We start from the raw sequence: 22,801 nt of genomic DNA, 5'->3' as shown, positions 1-22,801 counted from the left end.
GCTTAATCCTAGCCACAAGCGGGGAAAGATTTAAGCATTCATAACCTAATATGTTGTTTGATGCATTGATACCCAGGTAACATGACACTACTGGCACCTGTGGAGCTCTAACCACAGTTAGGTCTAATGGTAAAATAGCCAACTTTTCCCAGTTTATGGCCAAACCCGATATAGCCCCAAACGCAGCAAAAAGTGACATTACTCCATTGAGCGAACCGTCAGTCAGCCAAAAACAGGAGAATGTCATCGGCGTAGAGAGCCACTTTCTCCTCTAATGTCCCGTATCTAAACCCCTCAATTTCTGGGCTAAGTCTTATCCTCGAAGCCAAAGGCTCCACCGCCAGGGCGAAAAGCAGCAGAGACAGAGCCCTGTCTCGTACAAAAGCTTAATCCAACCAATAAAGCCTGGACCAAAACCCATGCACTGAAGCGTAGCAAACAGGTATTTCCATTCCACGCTGTCTAATGCCTTAGCGGCATCAAGGGACAGAACTGCCCTCCTCCCCACATTGTCCACCCCCACTTGCATATTGAGATATAGCCTTCTAACATTTAGGGCCGTTGACTTACGAGGCATGAATCCCGTCTGATCCGAGTGTATTAGAGATTCCACGACTCTTGAAAGACGGATGGCCAACACCTTTGCTAATAGCTTAACATCTACTGTCAGAAGGGAGATTGGTCTATACGAGGCTGGGAGGGTAGGATCCTTATCTTTTTTTTGGTATGACCGTAATAATAGCTTCCTGCATAGAAGGCAGAAGGACCCCAAGCCCGAGGCTATCGTTAATTGTAGTCAATAATATTGGGAGTAGAATCGACTTATATTTTTTATAGACCTTCACTGTTATGCCATCCACCCCCGGTGATTTGTTATTAGATATAGTGTTCAGAGCCTCTTCCAGCTCATCTAAACCCAAAGGTTCATCTAACAAAGCTCTATCTGCATCAGAAAGTCGCGGGAGCCTGGCGGCTTCAAGAAAGTCCGCAAGCTCTTCCGTGGAAGCCCCAAAATGAGAGGAATACAAGTTAGTGTTAAAGGTCCTCAAAATCGTTAGAATTCCCGGTGAATCCGTGATAAGTGTCCCATCCCCACCACTGAGCCCAGCTATGAACGAGGACCCTTTTTGTGCTGACATTATAACCGAAAGTAGGTGCCCCACACTCTCTGCACTTTCAAAGAATTGGGTCGATTGGAACATACGTTTCTGTGCGGCCACCTCTAGTCATTATGGTCACTCGTGACTGAGCATCCTTAAGTCTCCTCTGTGTGTTAGGGGTGACCTGCATTGAGAAAGCCCGCTCTGCAGCCTCTAACTCCTGAAGTACAAGTTTAGATTTTTGTCTCGAACTAGACTTAATCTTTGAAATCTCACGAATAAACATACCACGCAAGCATGCCTTCAGAGTCTCCCACACCACCAGACTAGAGGCTGAGTTCTCATTAAACCGAAGGAATTCCTGTAATTCAGAGGTGAACATATCAGTCTTATCCACTAGCTGCAACCAAAACGGATTTAAGCCCCACAGAGGCCTACCCCGTGACCCCACGTCATCCCCCTTGATCACAATAGAAAGGGGTGAATGGTCCGACACTGTCCTCGGCAAATATTCAACTTTTTTAATTTTCCCCAGCATGAGACCATCCCCCCAAGGCCAGATCGATACGAGATAGGGAAGTAAAAGTAGGGGAAAAACATGAATACTGATACACCTCGGGATTCCTGCATCTCTACAGATCAGTTAAAGCTAGTTGTCGCAGGAGCGCCCCAAATGGTGTGCAATTGCCTTCCGGTTTTATAGGTGCATGATTACCTCTATCCCAATGGGCATCTAAAATATTGTTTAAATCACCCACCACTAAATATGGGATCCCTGGAAAACTTCTCAAAATAGTAAGGATTTGATATATGATCCTACTACTATATGGTGGAGGAATATATAAAGATATGAGTACCATTGTAACTGCAGACAAGGTACAACATAAAATAACAAACCGCCTCTCCTCGTCCACCACCACCTGATTACATGAAAACTGAGCACCCTGTCCAATTAGTATACGAACACCTCTGGAATACTGGGAATAAGTGGAGTGATATCCCGCCAATATCCATCTCTTATCTAGAATATTGAGTGTCTCTCGGGTAAAGGCCCCTTCACATTAAGCGACGCTGCAGCGATACCGACAACGATGCGGATCGCTGCAGCGTCGCTGGAGAGCTGTCACACAGACAGCTCTCCAGCGACCAACGATCCCGAAGTCCCCGGGTAACCAGGGTAAACATCGGGTGACTAAGCGCAGGGCCGCGCTTAGTAACCCGATGTTTACCCTGGTTACCAGCGTAAAAGTAAAAAAAAAAAACACTACATACTTACCTACCGCTGTCTGTCCCCGGCGCTCTGCTTCTCTCGTCTGGCTGTGAGCACAGCGGCTGGAAAGCAGAGCGGTGACGTCACCGCTCTGCTTTCCGGCTGACCGACGCTCACAGCCAGACCAGAGAAGCAGAGCGCCGGGGACACAGCGGTAGGTAAGTATGTAGTGTTTGGTTTTTTTTACTTTTACGCTGGTAACCAGGGTAAACATCGGGTTACTAAGCGCGGCCCTGCGCTTAGTTACCCGATGTTTACCCTGGTTACCAGTGAAGACATCGCTGGATCGGTGTCACACACGCCGATCCAGCGATGTCCACGGGAGATCCAGCGACGAAATAAAGTTCTGGACTTTGTTCAGCGACCAACGATCTCCCAGCAGGGGCCTGATCGTTGGTCGCTGTCACACGTAACGATTTCCTTAACGATATCGTTGCTACGTCACAAAAAGCAACTATATCGTTAACGATATCGTTATGTGTGAAGGTACCTTAAGATGCGTCTCCTGCAGACAGATTACCGTTGGTTTATGATCACTCGAGTGGTTTAAGGGGAAACGTGTAAATGTTTTGGAGTGGCCCAGTCAAAGCCCAGACTTTTATCCAATTTGAGTATCTCTGATCAGACTTGAAGATTGCTGTTGACCAGAGGAAACCATCCATTGTGAAGGAGCTAGAGCAGTTTTGGCCAGAGGAATGAGCAAAAATCCCAGTGGCAAGATGTGGAAAGCTCATAGAGACTTATCCAAAGCAACTTGCAGCTGTAATTGCTGTAAAAAGAGGCTCTATGACTTTAGGGGGGGTTAAATAGTTATGCACGCTGAAGCTTTCAGTTATTTTCAGTTATTTTGTCCCATTTGGTTGCTTCACAATAAAAAGAAAACCAAATCTTTTCCATTTATAGCCATGTTTGTTACATGAACTGATATAATCCCTCAAAAACACTGAAATTCCAGGTTGTGAAAAAACACAAAAAAAAGCCAAGGGGGTTAATACTTTCGCAAGAGCATTTTTGCACTGGTTGAAAGGTTAGGTTTCTGATATTTCCCTGCAGCTCTAAATTTGGAGAATAAAGCTCAACCACAAGTTGCCACTATAGAGACTTAGTATGTTCTCATGTTTGCATTTTTTGCCACATTACTTTTGAAAACCTAAAGGTAGATTAATTGGCTTTCTATAAAAGTTAGGCTCAGTTTGTGTTTTGAGGGGAATGAGATTGAACCCCATTGAGAGCAAACACTAAAGCAAACATTGACCTAATCTGAATTGCATTATATGAGCAGCTGGTGATAAATACATCAATACCCCTCCAGTAGATAACCCCCTTTATCGAGACCAGAATTTTTTTGTGACAGGCATTTTAGTTCCACCATCTATGGAGTAGACCATCATCCTTTTTTTTTGAAAATGAATATCTAATCCCTCCAAGAAGACCACTTTTCAGGGCAATTTTGGCTGGTCTCCGAGCTTTTACTGTACATTGTGGACTGCAGACTGCTATATTGAAGCAATACATGAACGTCTTCCCCATCCATGACTGAGCTGGCAGCAGGCTTTACACTGGAAGCTCCTACTGTATCAGGCTTTACTAAATGAGAACCGTGGATAATACGTTTCCGCTCGGAGTGTTTTGACAGAAGCAGAATGGTCCCTAGGACCTGTTTTCCCACCGTGTGTTGTAGGCCAGTGATCTTTTGCAGATAAATGACATGGAATTATATGCCATGGACAGCTAAAGGTCAATAGGTTTTGTTGCTGATGTGAGATTGATGGATCTGTCTTTCCAAACTGTGTTTATCCAGGCATAGATATGTGATATGAAATGTAAAGGCTTCGCTGTGTGTTAGATAAAGCGCTTTCTCTTCTCCGCTTCCAAGTCATTTACTTTACTTATCACTACATCTTAAATGTTTGTAGCTGTAATGCTCCCTCCTGAATTACCAAGGGGACATTTTTTATCCAGCTCCAATGTTAAACTAATTGACATTTCCTATTCAAAATGTATTTTTTTTGTGAATGGTAATTTATATTATCCTTGATACCCTAAGATTGCACTGTCTTTACCATGTACAGCAGGCATGTCAAACTCAGGGTACCCCGAGGGCCACATGAGTAACAAGAGGTTGTTGCGAGTGCCGCACACAGCAGCTAATGTCACACACGTATTTGCTGATTGTATCACAGTCTTAGGCTTGGTTCCCATTGCGTTAATGGGAACGCGCTAACGGACAGCGTTGCACGGCGAAATTAACGCCATGCAACGCGTCCGTTAGCGCGCCCATTCACGGCAATGGGAACGCGCAGCACTAGCGCGTGCCATGTTCGGCACGCGCTAGCGACGCGCCGGTGTTTCCTGGCGCGCCGCGGACGCTGCTTGCAGCGTCCGAGGCGCGCCCGCGGTCCGATCCCCGCTCTCGCAGATCGGGGATCTGCGAGACCGGGGACGTTACCGCGACCCCGGGACGCGGCCACATTAAAAACATTGCGTTAGCGCAACCCGCTAGCGCTAAACGGGTTGCACTAACACAATGTGACCCTAGCCTTAGGCTTCATGCACGTGGCTGTAATCCGGGTCCAAACTATAAAAGGAAGGGCCAATCTTTTGAATGGACCCCCATACACACTTTCTTGCAAAGTCTCAAAAAAACTCTGGGAAACAAGTACCTTTAGTGCCCCACACACTTTCATAGAGCCCACAATCAGTTATCGTGCCCCTTTGTGCCCACTCACAATAATAATGTCCCCTTAGTACCTTCACACAGTAGTGATGCCCCCTTAGTTATCTGCACACACACAGTATGAGGTCAACTTACTTTTCCCCATCGAGTATGAAGTCTTCTATGAATCTATGTGGACCAAAAATTGGTGCCCACACAGTGTCTGATCCCCCTTCAGGTGTGATGTCCCCCCATGGTGAATTGCAACCTCAGTATGTCTTCACATTGTACAATGCCCCTGGAGTTGCCGGCTGCAGCAAAGTGAATTATTGAATCCCCCTTGGTAAAAGAAAGGCATCAATCACTTACACAAATCAATGGGGACAGAACAGTTTTGCATGTTTTATTGTTAGTGAATGATCTCTGTGTGTTCCCCTGGGTCATGTTATTTTAATGAAAGCCGTCAGATTTTAGTGCAGCATTACATTCTCCACCTTGATTAAATTCATATTCCTTCCAATCCCCCTTGGAGGGGCCTGAAGAAGCACATAGCGGCTGATTCTATTATCAGTAATATTAGTGTTATTTAACGGTTAAATAACACTAATATTACCGATAATAGGATAAATTTTAACCCTCTTATACAAGGAGAGGAGCTTACAGACACCCACACATGAGCTGGGAAAGCCTGTACAGGAGGGCCACTCACTTACTTGGACTTGGGTCCCTTCTTCCTCGGTCACAGTATCCCACCCAGTCACTCTCAACCTTCCTGACTTAGGACGGTGATCAGCAGCAACGCGAGCCGCAGAAGTACAAAACGCGCGATCAGCACTTTCAGGTCGTCATTCATTGGCCCACATCCCTGCATATGACCTGCTTACGTGATCAGCAGCCGACCAAAGTACACACGTCATGGATTGACACGGAGCTACTTGGTTGGCTGCTGATCACGTAAGCAGGTCATATGCAGGGATATCGGCTAATGAATGAAGAGCCGGAAGTGCTGATTGGGAAGTTTTGAGCATCTGTGACCCGCACAAAAGTCTCAAACTTTGTGTTTACAGACTTTTGTGCAGGCCGCAGATATGCCTGTAAAGGGCCGCATGCGGCCGGCGGGACGCGTGTTTGACATGCCTGATGTACAGTACAGACCAAGAGTTTGGACACACTTTCTCATTTAAAGATTTTTCTGTATTTTCGTGACTATGAAAATTGTAACTTCACACTGAAGGCATCAAAACTATGAATTAACACATGTGGAATTGTATACTAAACAAAAAAGTGTGAAACAACTGAAATTATGTCTTATATTCTAGGTTCTTCAAAGTAGCCACCTTTTGCTTTGATGACTGCTTTGCACACTCTTGGCATTCTCTTGATAAGCTTCAAGAGGTAGTCACCGGGAATGGTCTTCCATCAATCTTGAAGGAGCTCCCAGAGATGTTTAGCACTTGTTGGCCCTTTTGCCTTCACTCTGTGGTCCAGCTCTCCCCAAACTATCTCGATTGGGTTCAGGTCTGGTGACTGTGGAGGCCAGATCATCTGGCGAAGCACCCCATCACTCTCCTTCTTGGCTAAATAGCCCTTACATAACCTGGAGGTGTGTTTGGGGTCATTGTCCTGTTGAAAAATAAATGATGGTCCAACTAAACGCAAACCGGATGGAATAGCATGCCGCTACAAAATGCTGTGGTAGCCATGCTGGTTCAGTATGCCTTCAATTTTGAATAAATCCCCCAACAGTGTTACCAGCAAAGCATCCCCACACGATCACACCTCCTCCTCCATGTTTCACGGTGGGAACCAGGCATGTAGAGTCCATGCGTTCACTTTTTCTGCGTCGCACAAAGAGACGGTGGTTGAAACCAAAGATCTGAAATTTGGACTCATCAGACCAAAGCACAGATTTCCACTGGTCTAATGTTCATTCCTTGTGTTATTTAGCCCAAACAAGTCTCTTCTGCTGGTTGCCTGTCCTTAGCAGTGGTTTCCTAGCAGCTATTTTACCATGAAGGCCTGCTGCACAAAGTCTCCTTTTAACAGTTGTTGTAGAGATGTGTCTGCTGCTAGAACTCTGTGTGGCATTGACCTGGTCTCTAATCTGAGCTGCTGTTAACCTGTGATTTCTGAGGCTGGTGACTCGGATAAACTTATCCTCAGAAGCAGAGGTGACTCTTGGTCTTCCTTTCCTGGGGCAGTCCTCATGTGAGCCAGTTTCTTTGTAGCGCTTGATGGTTTTCGCAACTGCACTTGGGGACAATTCCAAAGTTTTCCCAATTTTTTGGACTGACTGACCTTCATTGCTTACAGTAATGATGGCCGCTCGTTTTTCTTTACTTAGAATTTGTATTATGGCAAGAAAAAAGCAGCTAACAGTCTATTCAATAAATCCTACAAAGAAAATACGGAGTATCAAAGAACCCAGACGTAACAAACTAGATAAAATATAACAAATTTTATTAAATAACCTTGTAAAGAACAATAATGACAGACATAACATACAAGGGACACGTCTAGCACATGTACGGCAGACAGCAGCCACTGCAAATAACACCATGGGTATCGAAAGGGCAGGAACTATAGACAGTGTAAAGGAGGCATGCTAATCCATGATACATATCAAAATAAAGTGCATAGTGCTCTTAGAGGACTCATATATACCTCCTCTCACCGCAAGACCTTAATACAAATCACACCTAAGATCGGTAAATGTAACGGTCATCACTATTTTGCCCATCTTACCCGGAAGAGTGTGGTGCCAGTGTGTGTAACAGTCTATTCAGTAGGACTATCAGCGGAATATCCACCCGACTTCTGCTCAACACAACTGATGGTCCCAACCCCATTTATAAGGCAAGAAATCCCACTTATTAAACCTGACAGGGCACACCTGTGAAGTGAAAACCATTCCCGGTGACTACCTCTTGAAGCTCATCAAGAGAATGCCAAGAGTGTGCAAAGCAGTCATCAAAGCAAAAGGTGGCTACTTTGAAGAACCTAGAATATAAGACATAATTTTAGTTGTTTCACACTTTTTTGTTTAGTATATAATTCCACATGTTAATTCATAGTTTTGATGCCTCCAGTGTGAATGTACAGTTTTCATAGTCATGAAAATACAGAAAAATCTTTAAATGAGAAGGTGTCCAAACTTTTGGTCTGTACTGTATACCATCGGTTTAACCCTATAGTTGCTGCAGCCTAATGCAATTGGTGCCTCCAAAGCATTTGACAGCGTTGGGGTCTTCCTCAATCTCGCCACTTGCAATCTTTGGTTACGTTGCCAGCTCATCAGTAACTAGTTTTTGTCATGGTGATCTAATGAATGAGAGCGATAGTTGTTACATGATAAATAATGGGCTATGGCTATGAGAAGATGTGCTGGGCTTCCCATGTTACAATATTTAGCCAGTGGATGGGGAGCAATAGTCTGTCCCTCCCAGGTCTGCAATCAGTTTTTGGCCCTCATATTAGTCATGGCCTAATAAGTTGCCTGCTGAGGGTATATAATTTTATTTATAATTAATTTTCCATGAAAAAATGTGTTTTGTTTTAAACTGTATCACTATAAAATATACCGTACATGTTAGGTACTGCCATAATTGTAACCACTTGTAGAATAAAGACAACGCGCTGCTTTTAGCATAAAATGTGACATTTTCTTTTATTCCCACTGAATCGTTTTATTTTTTTTTTTGTTTTTATTTTTTTTTGGGGGGGAGAAGGGGGATTTTTAATGAGTAAATTATATGTATTTTGGATTGGTAACAAGAAAAACTACAACTCCTCTCACAAAAAGCTTCATCAGCTCTTAGAAGGGAGCAAAACAATGCCATTTTTTCTGTATACATGTTTTATTTTATTCAACAAACGTACTAAAATGTTTTTGTTTTTTTTTAAACTAACTATATAGGTAGAGGTATATATTATATATATATTTTTTATTTTTGGTATCTTGCGATGAAAGTAAAGAATATTGGAAAAATGTCTACGTATTTTTTGCTTCCCCCTGAAATCCCTCTTTCCACACCTTGTAAAAAAAAAAAAAAGCCCTAAAAAATGAACCCCCCCATTTAGTTACACTGGCGTAAAATTAGTTATTGCTCTGTGAACCTACTTGGTTATTGGTATCCAATAGGGGTTTATCACATGCACCTTTTTGAAGATGACAGGCGCCCCTGTATATCTCTAGGTAAGTATTTGCTTTTAAGCATATGAAGTGGTTTAGTTAAAAGCGAACCCAGAAAAGAAAACTTGTTTCTCTTCCTCTCTGTAAATAGGTGGACTTTGCCAATCGCTACGTTGGTGGTGGTGTGACTAGCGCAGGCCTTGTCCAGGAAGAGATCCGCTTCATCATCAATCCTGAACTGATCGCAGCCCGCCTCTTTACAGAGGAATTGGATAACAATGAGTGCCTTATTATAACAGGTCAGTTTATTGAATTCCTTTCTAACAGAAAAATGACTGGTGATGGTCCAATGTCACAGTAATCCATTAGGATGACAGACGCATTTGGATTGTAGTATGAAACCGGCGAGCTGCTTGTCGCCTTCCCCGGGTACCGCACCATTGTTAGTGCCTTCAGTACTGTCTCGTCATCAGTGACATTGCTGCCTGGGTTACATTCATATTTCCATTTGTTTTTTTATACTCTTAAGTACTTTCCCTGATCCTCTTTAGTTTAGAAGTGTCTGCTAATGAATTCCATTGTTCCATCCTTTTAATGGCGATGGCCCTTCCATCATTATGTGGCTGGCTGCCTTCCATCTCCTCTCTCTGGCCAGTCCTCTCCTTCTGCCACACTTTCTCTTCCCGATAAATTACATTCCTTGCGACGGAGGCTTCGTGACTAGAGTCTAATGGATGTAACTATGCAGCTTTAATTTGTATGAGAGCTTGAAAAATTGTAAATAAATTAAATTTACTGTGATTTCTTAACTGCATCTGTTCAGCATCAGCTTGGTAATGCTAATGGCCAGTGTCAGTCTCTTAATGTTATTACGCCCCAGCATGACTGAGCAAGAGCCCTGTGTAATCTCCGTGGCACTGAAGAGGCTGGAATACCACACAGATTATATTGTTTTACATACTTGTATGTCTCCAAATGATTGGTGATTAGTATCTCCAGTGGTAGAGGTCAAACGCTCACCTCCATTCACTATGCACTCATGAGGACAGCTAAGTAATTAAAAAAAAATCTGGTCCCTGGAAAGTCTTAAAATTAGGAAAACTATACAGTCATGATTTATTTAATGACAAGTAGTCCAAAAAATGTGAAGTCAGTGAGTGAAAAATGAAGTGCACCCCATGCATGAGCAGCTTTTTGAGCCACCCTTGGCAGTAACTTGAAGTAATCCTTGGAAGGTTGACATTTTGGGTTTATTTTGCACCTTCTAGTGGTTCAATTGACCATGAACTCCTCTATATACCAAAGCATTCTAGATCCAAAAGCTGTCAGAATACCTGAGGGAAAAAAAATAAAGGCATTGTAATGGTCCAGGCAAAGTCCAAATGCCGCATATCTGCACAGCTAAATGTCTCCACATTGGTCTAGTCTGCCAAAGGACTTTGGTCCAGAATTCGTTCTTCAGATGCAACTTTGCAAAAATTTGTTGTTACAAAGAGCTTGGCTAATCTTTCCAAACATGCCATGTTTATGCAGTCTTTTTCTAATTGAACATGAGCATTTGCTGTGTTTCACAGAGTCTTGAGAGTCGGAGCTGAAGTTCTAGGTTTTTTGCAATTCCTCTAAGCATTTGAAGGTTCTGATTTTGCTGGGACGCTCACGAAGATGGTCATTAGTCTTGTTTGCTTTCCACCGGAGCAAAATATTTTTCAGTGTGAAATGATGGACTCCAAATTGTGTGAAGATGGCCTTAATTATTGGCTACAAACTGGCTTTTCTAAGATCTTTGCTGATGTCTTTCCTTGTCGTTGTGTTAACACATGCCTGAATAATCCAGATCAGCACCTTGCCCAGACTTCTGTGTCACACTTGCTGATAGGGCATTTGATTAGTATACCTGGCTGCTTGTTGCCATTTTTATGAAAACCGTAAGAGTGTACTTAATTTTTCACACACTGCTGGATGTTGTTTTCCTCGTTATTGTTGAATAATTAATGGCGAGTTGCAATTTGAATGCCTTGTTGCTCATCTGAGCTTGTATTTACCTAACTTTAAGGTCTTCTATGGACCAAATATATATTTCCTCTTATTTTTTTTTAAAGCCATTCCTGATCTGAAAAATCTTAAAATTTAATGAGGGTATACTTATCGTATCTTTTCTAATGACTGTAGGTGAATTGTATCAATTGTGTGCTTGTATAAAGTCATTGTGGCTTATATAGTGATGAATACTTTCCATGGTCTTTTTCATTTATTAGGTTTGTTTTTTGTTACATAGGTGCAGAGCAGTACAGTGAGTACAAAGGTTATGCTGAAACTTACAGATGGGAGAATGCTCATAATGATGAAGCTCCACGGTATGTTTGTAAAACTTCCATGACCATCCCAGTATGTCTACTGTCTTTATTCTGGCTTAAATCCTTGAATGAAAGGCAAGCACCACCATGTAAATACTAAAGGGGTTATCCCAGCTCAGCAAGTTATACCTTAGCCCCAAGACAGGTTATAATTTGCTGATCACTGGTGCTTAGACCACTGGGGCCCCCATTGATCTCTAAAACGAGGCTTTAAAATGCTCCATGTATTGCATGTGGTTCTACCAGACCTAGCCAAGTGCTGCTCTTTCTCTAGCAGTATCATAGACCATGAATCAGGTTGTGGCTCACATCTGCAGCCATGGCTTCATTCCAACAGAACATTCCAGAATTTTGTTCTCGAGCTCAGATTAGGCTCCCAGTTACTGTTGTAATTAGTTTATGTAATATACATGATATAAGGTATGCATGCACTGTATGCATTGTGGGTCTTATCTGCTGAACTGTTGGCACACGTCCATCCTGAATGGCTCCTTCTCTTACAGAGACCACTGGCAGAGGCGCACTACAGAAATTGTTGCAATTGATGCTTTCCACTTCCGATGTCATATTGATCAGTTTGCACCAGACAAGATCAGGAGAGAGTTAAACAAGGTCTGTGATTTATTTTCTCTTTTGACTTCTATTTCCTAAAGCACATTAAGTAGTCTGATCTCTTTACCTGATGTTTTTGTGCAAGCTTAATTTTTTTATTTTTTCATAAGTTTAAAAAAAAATGCTCAAAAATAAAGTACAGATAATTTGATTTTCAATTAAATAGATTATTTTTTTTCATAATCTTATATTCCCATTTGTACACCATAATACGATTGTCACTTTTGGTTATAGCTGCAGCAAGCTCTGCTTACGAGGAGTCATGACTCTGGACAGGATGGTTCTGCCTCCATCCTGGTCAGGTCTGGGTTAATTCAGTCTGCCTCTTTGGTTTTGGGGCGGCTATTTAATGTTGGCAGTACCTGCATTTAGTGTCGGTGATACTTCCGTATACTCAGTTAGTGGTTGCTGACCCAGGTGACTCGTCCTTTATCGTGTGCCTCTTTGCTTGTGTGCCTTGCTGTGTATGATTCAGTCTGTCCCCGACTTCTGCCTCTGTATCCTGCTTTTGTACTGCTCTCTCTCCTGGTTATCTGACCCCCTTGGCTTGTCCCCGTTTACTTTTTTGTCTTGTCCCTAGGTACTGCGCGTTCGTCTGGCTTCTGACTGTCAGCTCTCTTTGACCACGTTTACTGTCTTTGCCCTGTGCTCTGTGTGCTCAGTGTCCTTCCCTGCACTCACGTGCAGTGGCTCCACCCCCTGGTCACGTGATCGATAAGTGGCAGGTCCTGTGCTCAATACACTAGTCTAAGGTCCTTGTGCACTGCGTGCCTTCTGCCTGCACTCCCTGTGCTCATTCACATGCCCCCTGGGCAGCGCCAGTGACACCTTACGTGTCATTGCATGAGGGAATTATATGTCCCATCTATAAGGGCCACTCCTTACATGTCTCATTTTAGTGACTACTTTCCACGAAATAACAATTCACGTTTTCTTAGTTTAGGATTTTGCGGTTTCTCTGTTTTTCTGCTTTTGAAATGTGGGAATAAATCAACAACCAGGTGTTACCATTTCCCTGGTCCAAGGAATGCATTCCTACCCATTAACCATTGATCGTACATTGTCAGACTGTGTGGAGAAACCCACCTCTCCCCCATTGGTTACACCCATTAGTCAATTTAATCCTAAATTTTACCCTTCGCCACGACAGCACCCACAATGAGAGAGGGATCCGCCCATAGGAACAGGAAACCTACAGAGGTAAAAGGGCGGTCCCCCTCTCCTCCTCAGTTGGTTTCCTGTTCCTATCGGAAATCCCTGGATAACCTACAGCACGAGGTGGTTGGAGCACCTCCATCATACCTGACCCATGCACCCGCCTGTTCGGTCTCCTGGTGAGCGGCAGGTGCTGCGGCGTCAGTAACAGCGTCGGGGGAGCCACAGTATCCAGCCTCCCCCCTCGTCTCGTCTGATTACGTTTCCGGCAGGTTCCGGGCGCTAAGCCCGGCCTATGGTGAGGAGGACGCAGGAGCAGCGCTTCTAGAGGCCGGCGGCAGCAGTGTCTCCGGGTAAGTGCGCTCTGCCCTGCTTGAAGTGCTTTCACTACTTCCGGTTCGCGGCCTGGAGCGCGGAAATCACCGCCCTTTTAAAATGGAGCCGGGACACAGCGCGATTGTGCTCGAAATGTCGTCCCCAACGCATGAGGAGCATCCACCAGCGGTGGAGCAGGTGAGCGCTGGTAAAGACAGCAGCGCTAAAGCCTCAAAGTCCACAGCAGGAAAGAAGAGTGGTCGCCCTGTTATGGAGTCTGACACTCATGTTAGAAGGAGTAGAGAATCAGATCTACTTAGAAGCCGCACAGCGTCCCCTCCTCCAAGACCGGTACAATGAATGCTTCACTGGGTGAGTGTATTTAATCCTCTACCTATAAGCTGATCCCTTCCTTCTCTACCCTCTCCCCATAGGCTAAAAGGACCAGTAAAACAAAACATAAAGAATGTGCCCTGTGTATACAACCCTTGCCGGATTCATATCCAAAGAGGTTGTGTCAAGATTGCATACAGCAAACCCTAAAGGATGAGGCTGCAGTTACCACCACTAACATCAAGGCCATAATTAGACAGGAGATCCAGTCTCTAGGATCGAAATCCCAGAAAAAACTTGGGAGTAAAAGCCGTCTTCTTCCTTCTAGTTCAGAGTCAGAAGAGGGGTTAATCCGGTCCTCTAACACCTCGGAATCATCATCTGGTTCTTCTGAGGATGAGAGCGGAGCATGTTTTCCGCTGGACAGCATAAATAACCTTATAAAATCAGTAAGGAATACCATGGGTTGTCCAGACACTAAGGGGGTCAAATCGGCCCAGGAAATTATGTTCGCAGACCTAGGTCACAAAAAACGGCGAACTTTCCCAGTTGGCTCCGCCGTGAAAGATCTTGTAAAAAAAAGAATGGGACAAGCAGGGGAAAGGGTTCCTTCCCTCCTCTTCAAAAAGGCGTTACCCCTTCAGTGACGAAGAGTTAGAGATTTGGTCCAAGGTGCCAAAAGTGGACGCGGCGGTGGCATCCACCTTAAAACAATCGTCCCTCCCTGTGGAAGATGCAGGAATCTTACTCTACCCATTAGACCGCAAGACTGAAACTCTTCTTAAAAGGTCATGGGAGACAAATACAGGGGCCTTTAAACCCGCCATATCGGGTACTTGCACAGCTAGGTCACTATTGGTATGGATTGACCAGCTGGAGCAGCAGATTAAGGGTAAAGTGGCAAGAGAAAAGGTCTTGCAAGCAATTCCTTTAATTAAAAGCGCTACAGCATTCTTAACAGATGCTTCAGTGGACTCCTTGCGGCTGGCAGCAAGATCAGCGGGCCTTGTCAATGCAGCCCGAAGTGCCCTTTGGTTAAAGGGATGGAAAGGCGATGCACAATCTAAATCAAGATTATGTACAATCCCGTGCCAGGGTGAGTTCCTGTTTGGGAAGGTTCTTGATGACCTCCTTAATAAAGCAGGAGAAAGAAGGAAGGGATTCCCTAAACAGTTTCTTCCTTCTTATAGGAGAGCGTTTAGGAGACGGCCATTTAATAGGAGAAGGCCGTACGAGCCGCAAAGGGAGCGTTGGGAAACGAAGGAGAAACCGAAAAGTGCCTTATTCGGTAATCCCGAAACATCTAAACGTGGCAGATACCATCAATGATGAAATTCCGGTGGGTGGAAGACTGAAGTTTTTTTACCATCAATGGAAACATGTAACTTCAAATCAGTGGATTCTCCGCCTAGTAAAATCCGGATTAAAACTAGAATTCTTTAAATTCCCGCAGGATACTTTCATTATCACATCACTGAAAGCGCCGGAACAGCAAAAAGCTCTTCAATTAGAAATTCTAAGCCTTCTGGCTAAGAATGTTCTCGTAGAAGTACCAAAAAATCAGGAAGGGAGGGGATTTTATTCCCCTTTTTATTTCTGGTTCCAAAACCAGATGATACTTTTCGTACTATAATTAATCTAAAAAGACTAAATTCCTTTCTGTACAATCATACGTTTAAAATGGAATCAATAAGATCTACAATTAAACTTTTGTTTCCTAGGTGCTTTATGGCAGGTCTAGATTTGAAGGATGCGTACTACCATCTTCCCATTTATGCGGAGCATCAACAGTACCTCAGAGTGGCGGTAGTCCTACAAGGCCGTATCCGTCACTTTCAGTTTACAGCCATGCCGTTCGGCCTGTCCATGGCTCCTCGGGTTTTCACAAAAGTTATGCTCGAGGTGATGGCTTATTTGCGTCATCAGGAGATGCTAATTGTACCTTATCTAGATGATTTTTTAATAATTGGAGATTCAGCCTCTCAGTGTAAAGAGCGATTGACTAATACTATTTCATCGTTGCAGGCTTTGGGTTGGATAGTGAACTTCAAAAAGTCCAGACTACATCCGGAAACCCGTCAGTCCTTCCTAGGACTAGTTTTGGACTCCGTAAGTCAAAAATGCTTTTTACCAGAATCCAAAAAATTTACAATAATTTCAAAAATCTCTATGGCAAGGGCAAAACCTCAAATGTCCCTTAGAGATGCCATGTCTCTCTTGGGCTCACTTTCCTCCTGCATTCCTGCCGTACAATGGGCTCAATACCATACCAGAGCCCTACAGCACCAGACACTCCATGCGCAATCTCGTTGCCATGGTAATTTAAATACAAAAATACTTTATCTAAAGATGTGCTGGAGTCACTTCACTGGTGGTTAAATAGAACCCATTTGTCCAGAGGAGTCTCATGGTCAATAACACCATCTAAATTAGTCACTACTGACGCAGGACCAGAAGGGTGGGGGGCCTATCTGGATAAGTATGTAGCTCAAGGTCGCTGGAATTCATCAGAGATCCAGCAGTCCTCCAACTGGAAAGAATTGAACGCAGTCCATTATGCCTTAAATTTTTTCCTTCCCCAGCTCCGAGGATCTCATATCAAAATCCTGTCAGACAACACGACGGTCGTCGCATATTTAAATCAAGGCGGAACTCGATCAAAAAGTCTGATGTCTTCAGCAGCAAACATCTTCGACTTAGCAGAGCTCAATTTTCTATCACAGCTCTCCACATCAGAGGTATAGAAAATTCAAGGGCCGACTTTCTAAGTCGCCACACGCTACGTCAGGGAGAATGGACCCTCAACCCTCAAATATTCAAAAACATAGTGGACATGTGGGGTCTTCCGCAGATAGATTTATTTGCAACCAGGAACAACAGACAGGTACGAGCATTCGCTTCCTTGAATGTGGCAGACAATCCAGACATGATAGACTCGCTCCAGTATCCGTGGAATTACAATCTGGCCTATGCTTTCCCACCAATGATGCGAATCCCATTAGTCATCAAAAAGATAAGGGAGGAGAAAGCAAGAGTAATATTGATAGCACCTTTTTGGCCAAAGAGGCCCTGGTTCTCCTGTCTTCAAGCGATGTCAGTCTGCGATCCCTGGATTCTGCCAATGACACCAGACCTACTGTCTCAGGGTCCATTCTACCATCCACAAGTAAAGGGCCTCCACCTCACGGCGTGGAACTTGAGAGGCAAATACTAACATTAAGAGGGTTCTCACAAGAACTGATTAATACTTTACTGTTAAGTAGGAAGAGATCCACGACTCTTATATATAGCAGAGTATGGAGGAAATTTCTCAACTTTCATACGGAACCCTTCTCTAACAAGGTTCCTATTAGAGCCATCCTTGAATTTTTACAAAAAGGTCATGAGATGGGATTATCTGTTAATACCTTGAGAGTTCAAGTGTCTGCCTTAGGAGCCCTCTATAGTGCTAACGTAGCGGGTAATAGATGGATAGCAAGATTTGTTAGGGCATGTGAACGATGTACTCCGGTTCATGTCCCACGTCTACCACCCTGGGACTTGAATCTAGTTCTAGACGCCTTAACTGGACCTCCCTTTGAGCCCTTAGATTCTATCCCTCTAAAAAATGTCACATACAAGGTAGCTTTATTGATAGCCTTAACATCGGCCAGACGAGTAGGAGACATCCAAGCCCTCTCCATAGACCCTCCATTCTTAATGACCTATCAGGACAGGGTGGTTCTCAAACCAGATCCATCATATCTCCCTAAAGTAGCGACAAAATACCATAGATCTCAGGAAATTTTCTTACCTTCCTTTTTCGATAATCCACTAAATCCAGAGGAAGAGAAACTGCATATGTTAAACGTTAAAAGAGCAGTCCTAAGCTACATAGAGAGAACCCAGTCCTGCAGACAGAGTAGGGCTCTGTTTGTATCTTTTCAGGGTCACCGGAAAGGCCACGGGGTCACAAAAGCTACCTTGTCCCGGTGGATCAGAGAGGCTATCCATCTTGCATACTTGTCAAAGGCCACAGCACCAATAACGTATCCTATCGTGGTTAGCCAAACATAATATAAACACCTATAAGAAGAGGCACCACACAAGAATGAGCATATAAAAATTCCTTTATTAATAACAACAAGACCACAGAGTAGTCAGAAAATTGCCTAAACAGGCAAAGGTGAGACAGAACAGACACAAGACAAATGGTGGACAAAAAACCTGGAAGTAACAAAGTACATATGTACATTCAGTATATAAAAAAATATAATACACATATGGGGTATGAGTAAACTAACTCAAGCAGCAAGGCAAGTAAAGTGGAACACGGCAGAGGTAATCAATAGACAGTGCTATAATTAATACTCAATGTATAAAGAAAAACAAAGCGTAGTCCACTCATTGCACACAGACCCAGTGTGTACCATGTGATAAATGGCAAGGCTAAATGAGCCGTATATACAGGTCCGTGAGCAATAGAGAGGACGCCATAACCTTATACCAGTATAACCACTAAAGTGCCTAAGCGGCAAGTATATACCCACATGATGGAGTCTGTGTGCAATGAGTGGACTACGCTTTGTTTTTCTTTATACATTGAGTATTAATTATAGCACTGTCTATTGATTACCTCTGCCGTGTTCCACTTTACTTGCCTTGCTGCTTGAGTTAGTTTACTCATACCCCATATGTGTATTATATTTTTTTATATACTGAATGTACATATGTACTTTATTGTTACTTCCAGGTTTTTTGTCCACCATTTGTCTTGTGTCTGTTCTGTCTTACCTTTGCCTGTTTAGGCAATTTTCTGACTACTCTGTGGTCTTGTTGTTATTAATAAAGGAATTTTTATATGCTCATTCTTGTGTGGTGCCTCTTCTTATAGGTGTTTATACTTGTCAAAGGGCAAAGATCCTCCAGAGGGAGTAAAGGCGCATTCAGCTCGAGCCGTATCATCCTCGTGGGCGGAGAATAAAGACATCTCCATCGAGCTCATATGTAAGGCCGCAACCTGGTCGTCGCCTTCTACTTTCTATAGACATTATAGACTTGATCTGTCTTCTGCATCTGACTTGGCATTCGGGAGAGCCATCCTTAGTACGGTGATCCCACCCAGGTGAAGGTTCTCTGAAAATCTCTCATTGTGGGTGCTGTCGTGGCGAAGGGTAAAAAGCCGGATTACTTACCGGTAATGCCCTTTTAATGAGCCACGACAGCACCCTGTCACTTCCCACCCTAATAGTTATTAATACAAGATATTCTCATGGGTGAATATAGATAACATATAAACAAATTGTTGATATATTTATACTAATTTAACAACGGCGGTTCCTCTTGTACTCTGAAAAACAACTGAGGAGGAGTGGGGGACCGCCCTTCTATCTCTGTAGGTTTCCTGTTCCTATGGGCGGATCCCTCTCTCATTGTGGGTGCTGTCGTGGCTCATTAAAAGGGCATTACCGGTAAGTAATCCGGCTTTTCACGTAGGAATAGCAGTGGATCAGCACTGAGTTATCTGATGTGCCAGAATAGTTATATTGTAGAGGAAATAAGGATTTCCTAAAGTAGTCATGTTAGAAGTGTTGTCCGTTCCTTTGTAAACCAGTGGGCACCTATTTAAAGGGAATTGTCACCAGGTTTTTGCCATGTAATCTGAAGACAGCATGAGGTAGGGGTTCAAACACAGATTTCAGAGATACCTCTTATCAAGATTTTGTTTGCTTACAATGATTGCTTTACCACCAGGAGCTTATCATTGCTGTAACTAGCAGATCAGGTGAGCCCTGGTCTGACTCCACCCCCCCATGATAAGCAGCTCACTGTCTATAGACGTTGTATATACAGAGCCTAGTGTGGACAGCTTTCTTCAGCTCTGCTTCATGCTAAACCTAAAAACTGTCAGAACAGCTGCACCCAGTAATCTAAGTGATACATCTTTGGATTCAGCATCGTTGGATTCCCAGATGAGGTAGCAAAAACCTGTTGACAGATTCCATTTAAGTGAGTGATAGCAAAAATGTCTTCCTCTACCAACTGTTGGCTAGATGACCACCTCCAACTTGCTTCTCATGCATTTAGCTCTTCATGTAAGTCAACATGAATGCGGTGATTCTGACTGTTAACATTTCTGAAATTAGCAGGTGTTAGGTGTATGCACTTTGCTTCTCATTTAGCACTGACCTCTCGCTAGAAAGGAATATTGGGAGATTTCGGGTCTGCAGAGTGAGAAGAGTAAGATGGTGCATGACTTTTTAAGAGCGAGACCCCAAGTTTAACTCCTTCCCACCAATCGATTTTTTTTTTTTCTTCCATTTTTACCGTTTTTAGTTTTCTTCTCTTCTTCCAAGTGCCTTAATTTTCTTTATTTTTCCATCTTTTTTTTTCTAATTTAGGTGGTAATTTTTTTTATTTTATTTATTTATTTTTTTAAATCTTGCTTAAATTGTCACCTTTTTCTGATACCCTTAGCGTTTACATTTTTCGGGATCTGGGGCTGTATGAGGGCTTATTTTTTGTGGTTCCCTTAGCTGAAGTTTTTACTGATGCCATTTTGGGGTGGATAGGGTTTTGATTGCCTCTTATTGCAGTGCTGCGGCACTGCCATATACAGCATAAATCAGATCTCCTATGCACGCTGGCCACAATCTGGCATTCACAGGAGGATCATAATGACTGGCATGCGGGTCTTCAGCAGACTGGATAACAGCCCTGGGTGGTTCTTGGATCCACCCGCGGCTGTTGGAGGCACTTTGGTTAAATCCATGAATCTGCAAAAACCCTAGTCCATGCCCTCATCATCTCTCGCCTTGACTACTGCAACCTCCTGCTCTGTGACCTCCCCTCTAACACTCTCGCACCCCTCCAATCTATTATAAACTCTGCTGCCCGACTAATCCACCTGTCACCCCGCTATTCCCCGGCCTCTCCTTTCTGTCAATCCCTTCACTGGCTCCCCATTACCCAGAGACTCCACTACAAAGCCCTAACCATGACGTACAAAGCCATCCACAACCTGTCTCCTCCATACATCTGTGACCTTGTCTCCCTCTACTTACCTACCCGCAACCTCCGATCCTCACAAGATCTCCTACTCTACTCCCCTCTTATCTCCTCTTCCCACAATCGCATACAAGATTTCTCTCGCATATCACCCCTCTTCAGACAAGCCTACAACCTGCAGTAACCACCGATCGACCAAACCGCTGCATGACCATCTCTACCCTCACCTACTGTATACTCACCCATCCCTTGTAGATTGTGAGCCTTCGCGGGCAGGGTCCTCATTCCTCCTGTACCAGTTATGACTTGTATTGTTTAAGATTATTGTACTTGTTTTTATTATGTATACTCCTCCTCACATGTAAAGCGCCATGGAATAAATGTCGCTATAACAATAAATAATAATAATAAATCGGCCATCAAGTGCAGGGAAAGATGCAGGCTCAGTACGCAGGCAGGGACACTGCCCATGATGTACATGTAAATCATTGACCGTGAAGGGATTAAAGAGGATCTGTCTCGAGGACAAAAGTGACCAATTTTTTGCGCTTATTTTATTTCCATTGCTCCCTTTAATAATCCAGGTTGTGTTGTGGTGTTTTGTTCTTAAAAAAAAAAATCACTATATGGTTCCAGAGATGTGAACCTTCTTATTTCATGCACCCTATATGCTAATATTGATGGCCTTTACATGGGGGATTGCTTCACAGGGTAATTATGTAGAGCAGCCTAAAGACACAGCTTCTGAAATTCTGAGAGCCACGTCCCGTTGGTAAAGACCATTTTATATAAGGCCAAAATTTTGTATTTTGGGCACTATAACTCAAAAGGCCTATCTTTTGGACTTGCATGGCTGATTCTAAAAAAAAAAAGTGCAACACTCAGGGGAGCAGCAGGAATAAAATAAGGGCAGTATTTGGCCACTTTAGGACAGGTCTGTAAAAAATTCCTCTATATGAAGCTCATGCATCAGCTTATTTTGCATCCAAAGTAGTTATGGTGGTAAATCTGGATGTAGACCTCCTCTAACTATTGTGATGGCAGTGAATCTGGTGCAAGGCGCTAAATGATTTTGCCGACATTTTGTGACCCTTAATTACTATTTGAAATAACTTTGAGGCTAGAAATGTGCATTTCAGCACTGCAGGGCATCCTTCTGCCTCCACTTTTATGACGGAATTGAAGACTCTTAAAAAAAATAAATAAATAAGTAAAAAATCAGTCATCAAGCTTTGGTTCGTGGCGTGCAGAAACATTGATTTTCATTACTCCTTTCCGCAGGTAAAATATTAGCCTGTGTAAAATGTAGAATCCCCTTGTAATCAGTCAGCAATTCTAAATGAGAACACTTTCATTTTCTAGCTGCTGCTTTGTTTAAGATAAATTTTGTTTTCAGACCTTGCATGCTTATAATAACAGCATATCGATCATCCAAAAAATGGCCACGAAATTCTAAGAAAAAAGCCGTACATAGGCAACATATCCGTTTTAACAGCTCTGCTGACAGCTTAATTTGCAGAGCAGATGCAAATCATACTTGCTTTTTAAGTGAGGCACCTGAAATATTTCTATACCAAGAGAACATTATTCCATTTTACTCGGGGCTTGTCCAGGACTGTTTTTATTTATTTTTTATTTATTTATTTATTTATTTATTTTTACTATGGGCCTAAAAACAAATTTGCAGGTAGTTTCTGTCAACTTGCTTTTTCTATCCAGTTAGGCAGCAGGGAGTCAATCGTTAATCAGCAAGACGTCTTCAATCGCATCCCATCAACCAAGCAGAGCAAAAGAGCAGCCCCTGCTCTGTCAAGATGTCAGCGGAAGCTGCAATCGCTCTGTGCTGGCCGAGATTGGAGCCAGGCACAACAGGAAGATGAATACCAG

General features: G+C 43.3%; 1 protein-coding gene across 3 annotated transcripts in view; it reads left to right on the top strand.

Moving 5' to 3' along the window:
• Nucleotides 1-22,801, top strand: part of PARG (poly(ADP-ribose) glycohydrolase) — a 217,060-nt gene that overhangs the window by 171,849 nt on the left and 22,410 nt on the right. For all 3 annotated transcript variants that reach the window (XM_069753149.1, XM_069753148.1, XM_069753150.1), the window contains 3 exons: nucleotides 9,310-9,457; nucleotides 11,434-11,512; nucleotides 12,016-12,124. In XM_069753149.1, coding sequence (XP_069609250.1) covers nucleotides 9,310-9,457; nucleotides 11,434-11,512; nucleotides 12,016-12,124 — 336 coding nt within the window. The remainder of the gene's footprint in view (nucleotides 1-9,309; nucleotides 9,458-11,433; nucleotides 11,513-12,015; nucleotides 12,125-22,801) is intronic.

Source organism: Ranitomeya imitator, chromosome 2 (genome assembly GCF_032444005.1).
Source record: "Ranitomeya imitator isolate aRanImi1 chromosome 2, aRanImi1.pri, whole genome shotgun sequence".
NCBI classification, from domain to species: Eukaryota; Metazoa; Chordata; class Amphibia; order Anura; family Dendrobatidae; genus Ranitomeya; species Ranitomeya imitator.
The sequence above is the reverse complement of the archived record's forward strand: the minus strand, read 5'-3'. Positions and strand labels throughout refer to the sequence as shown.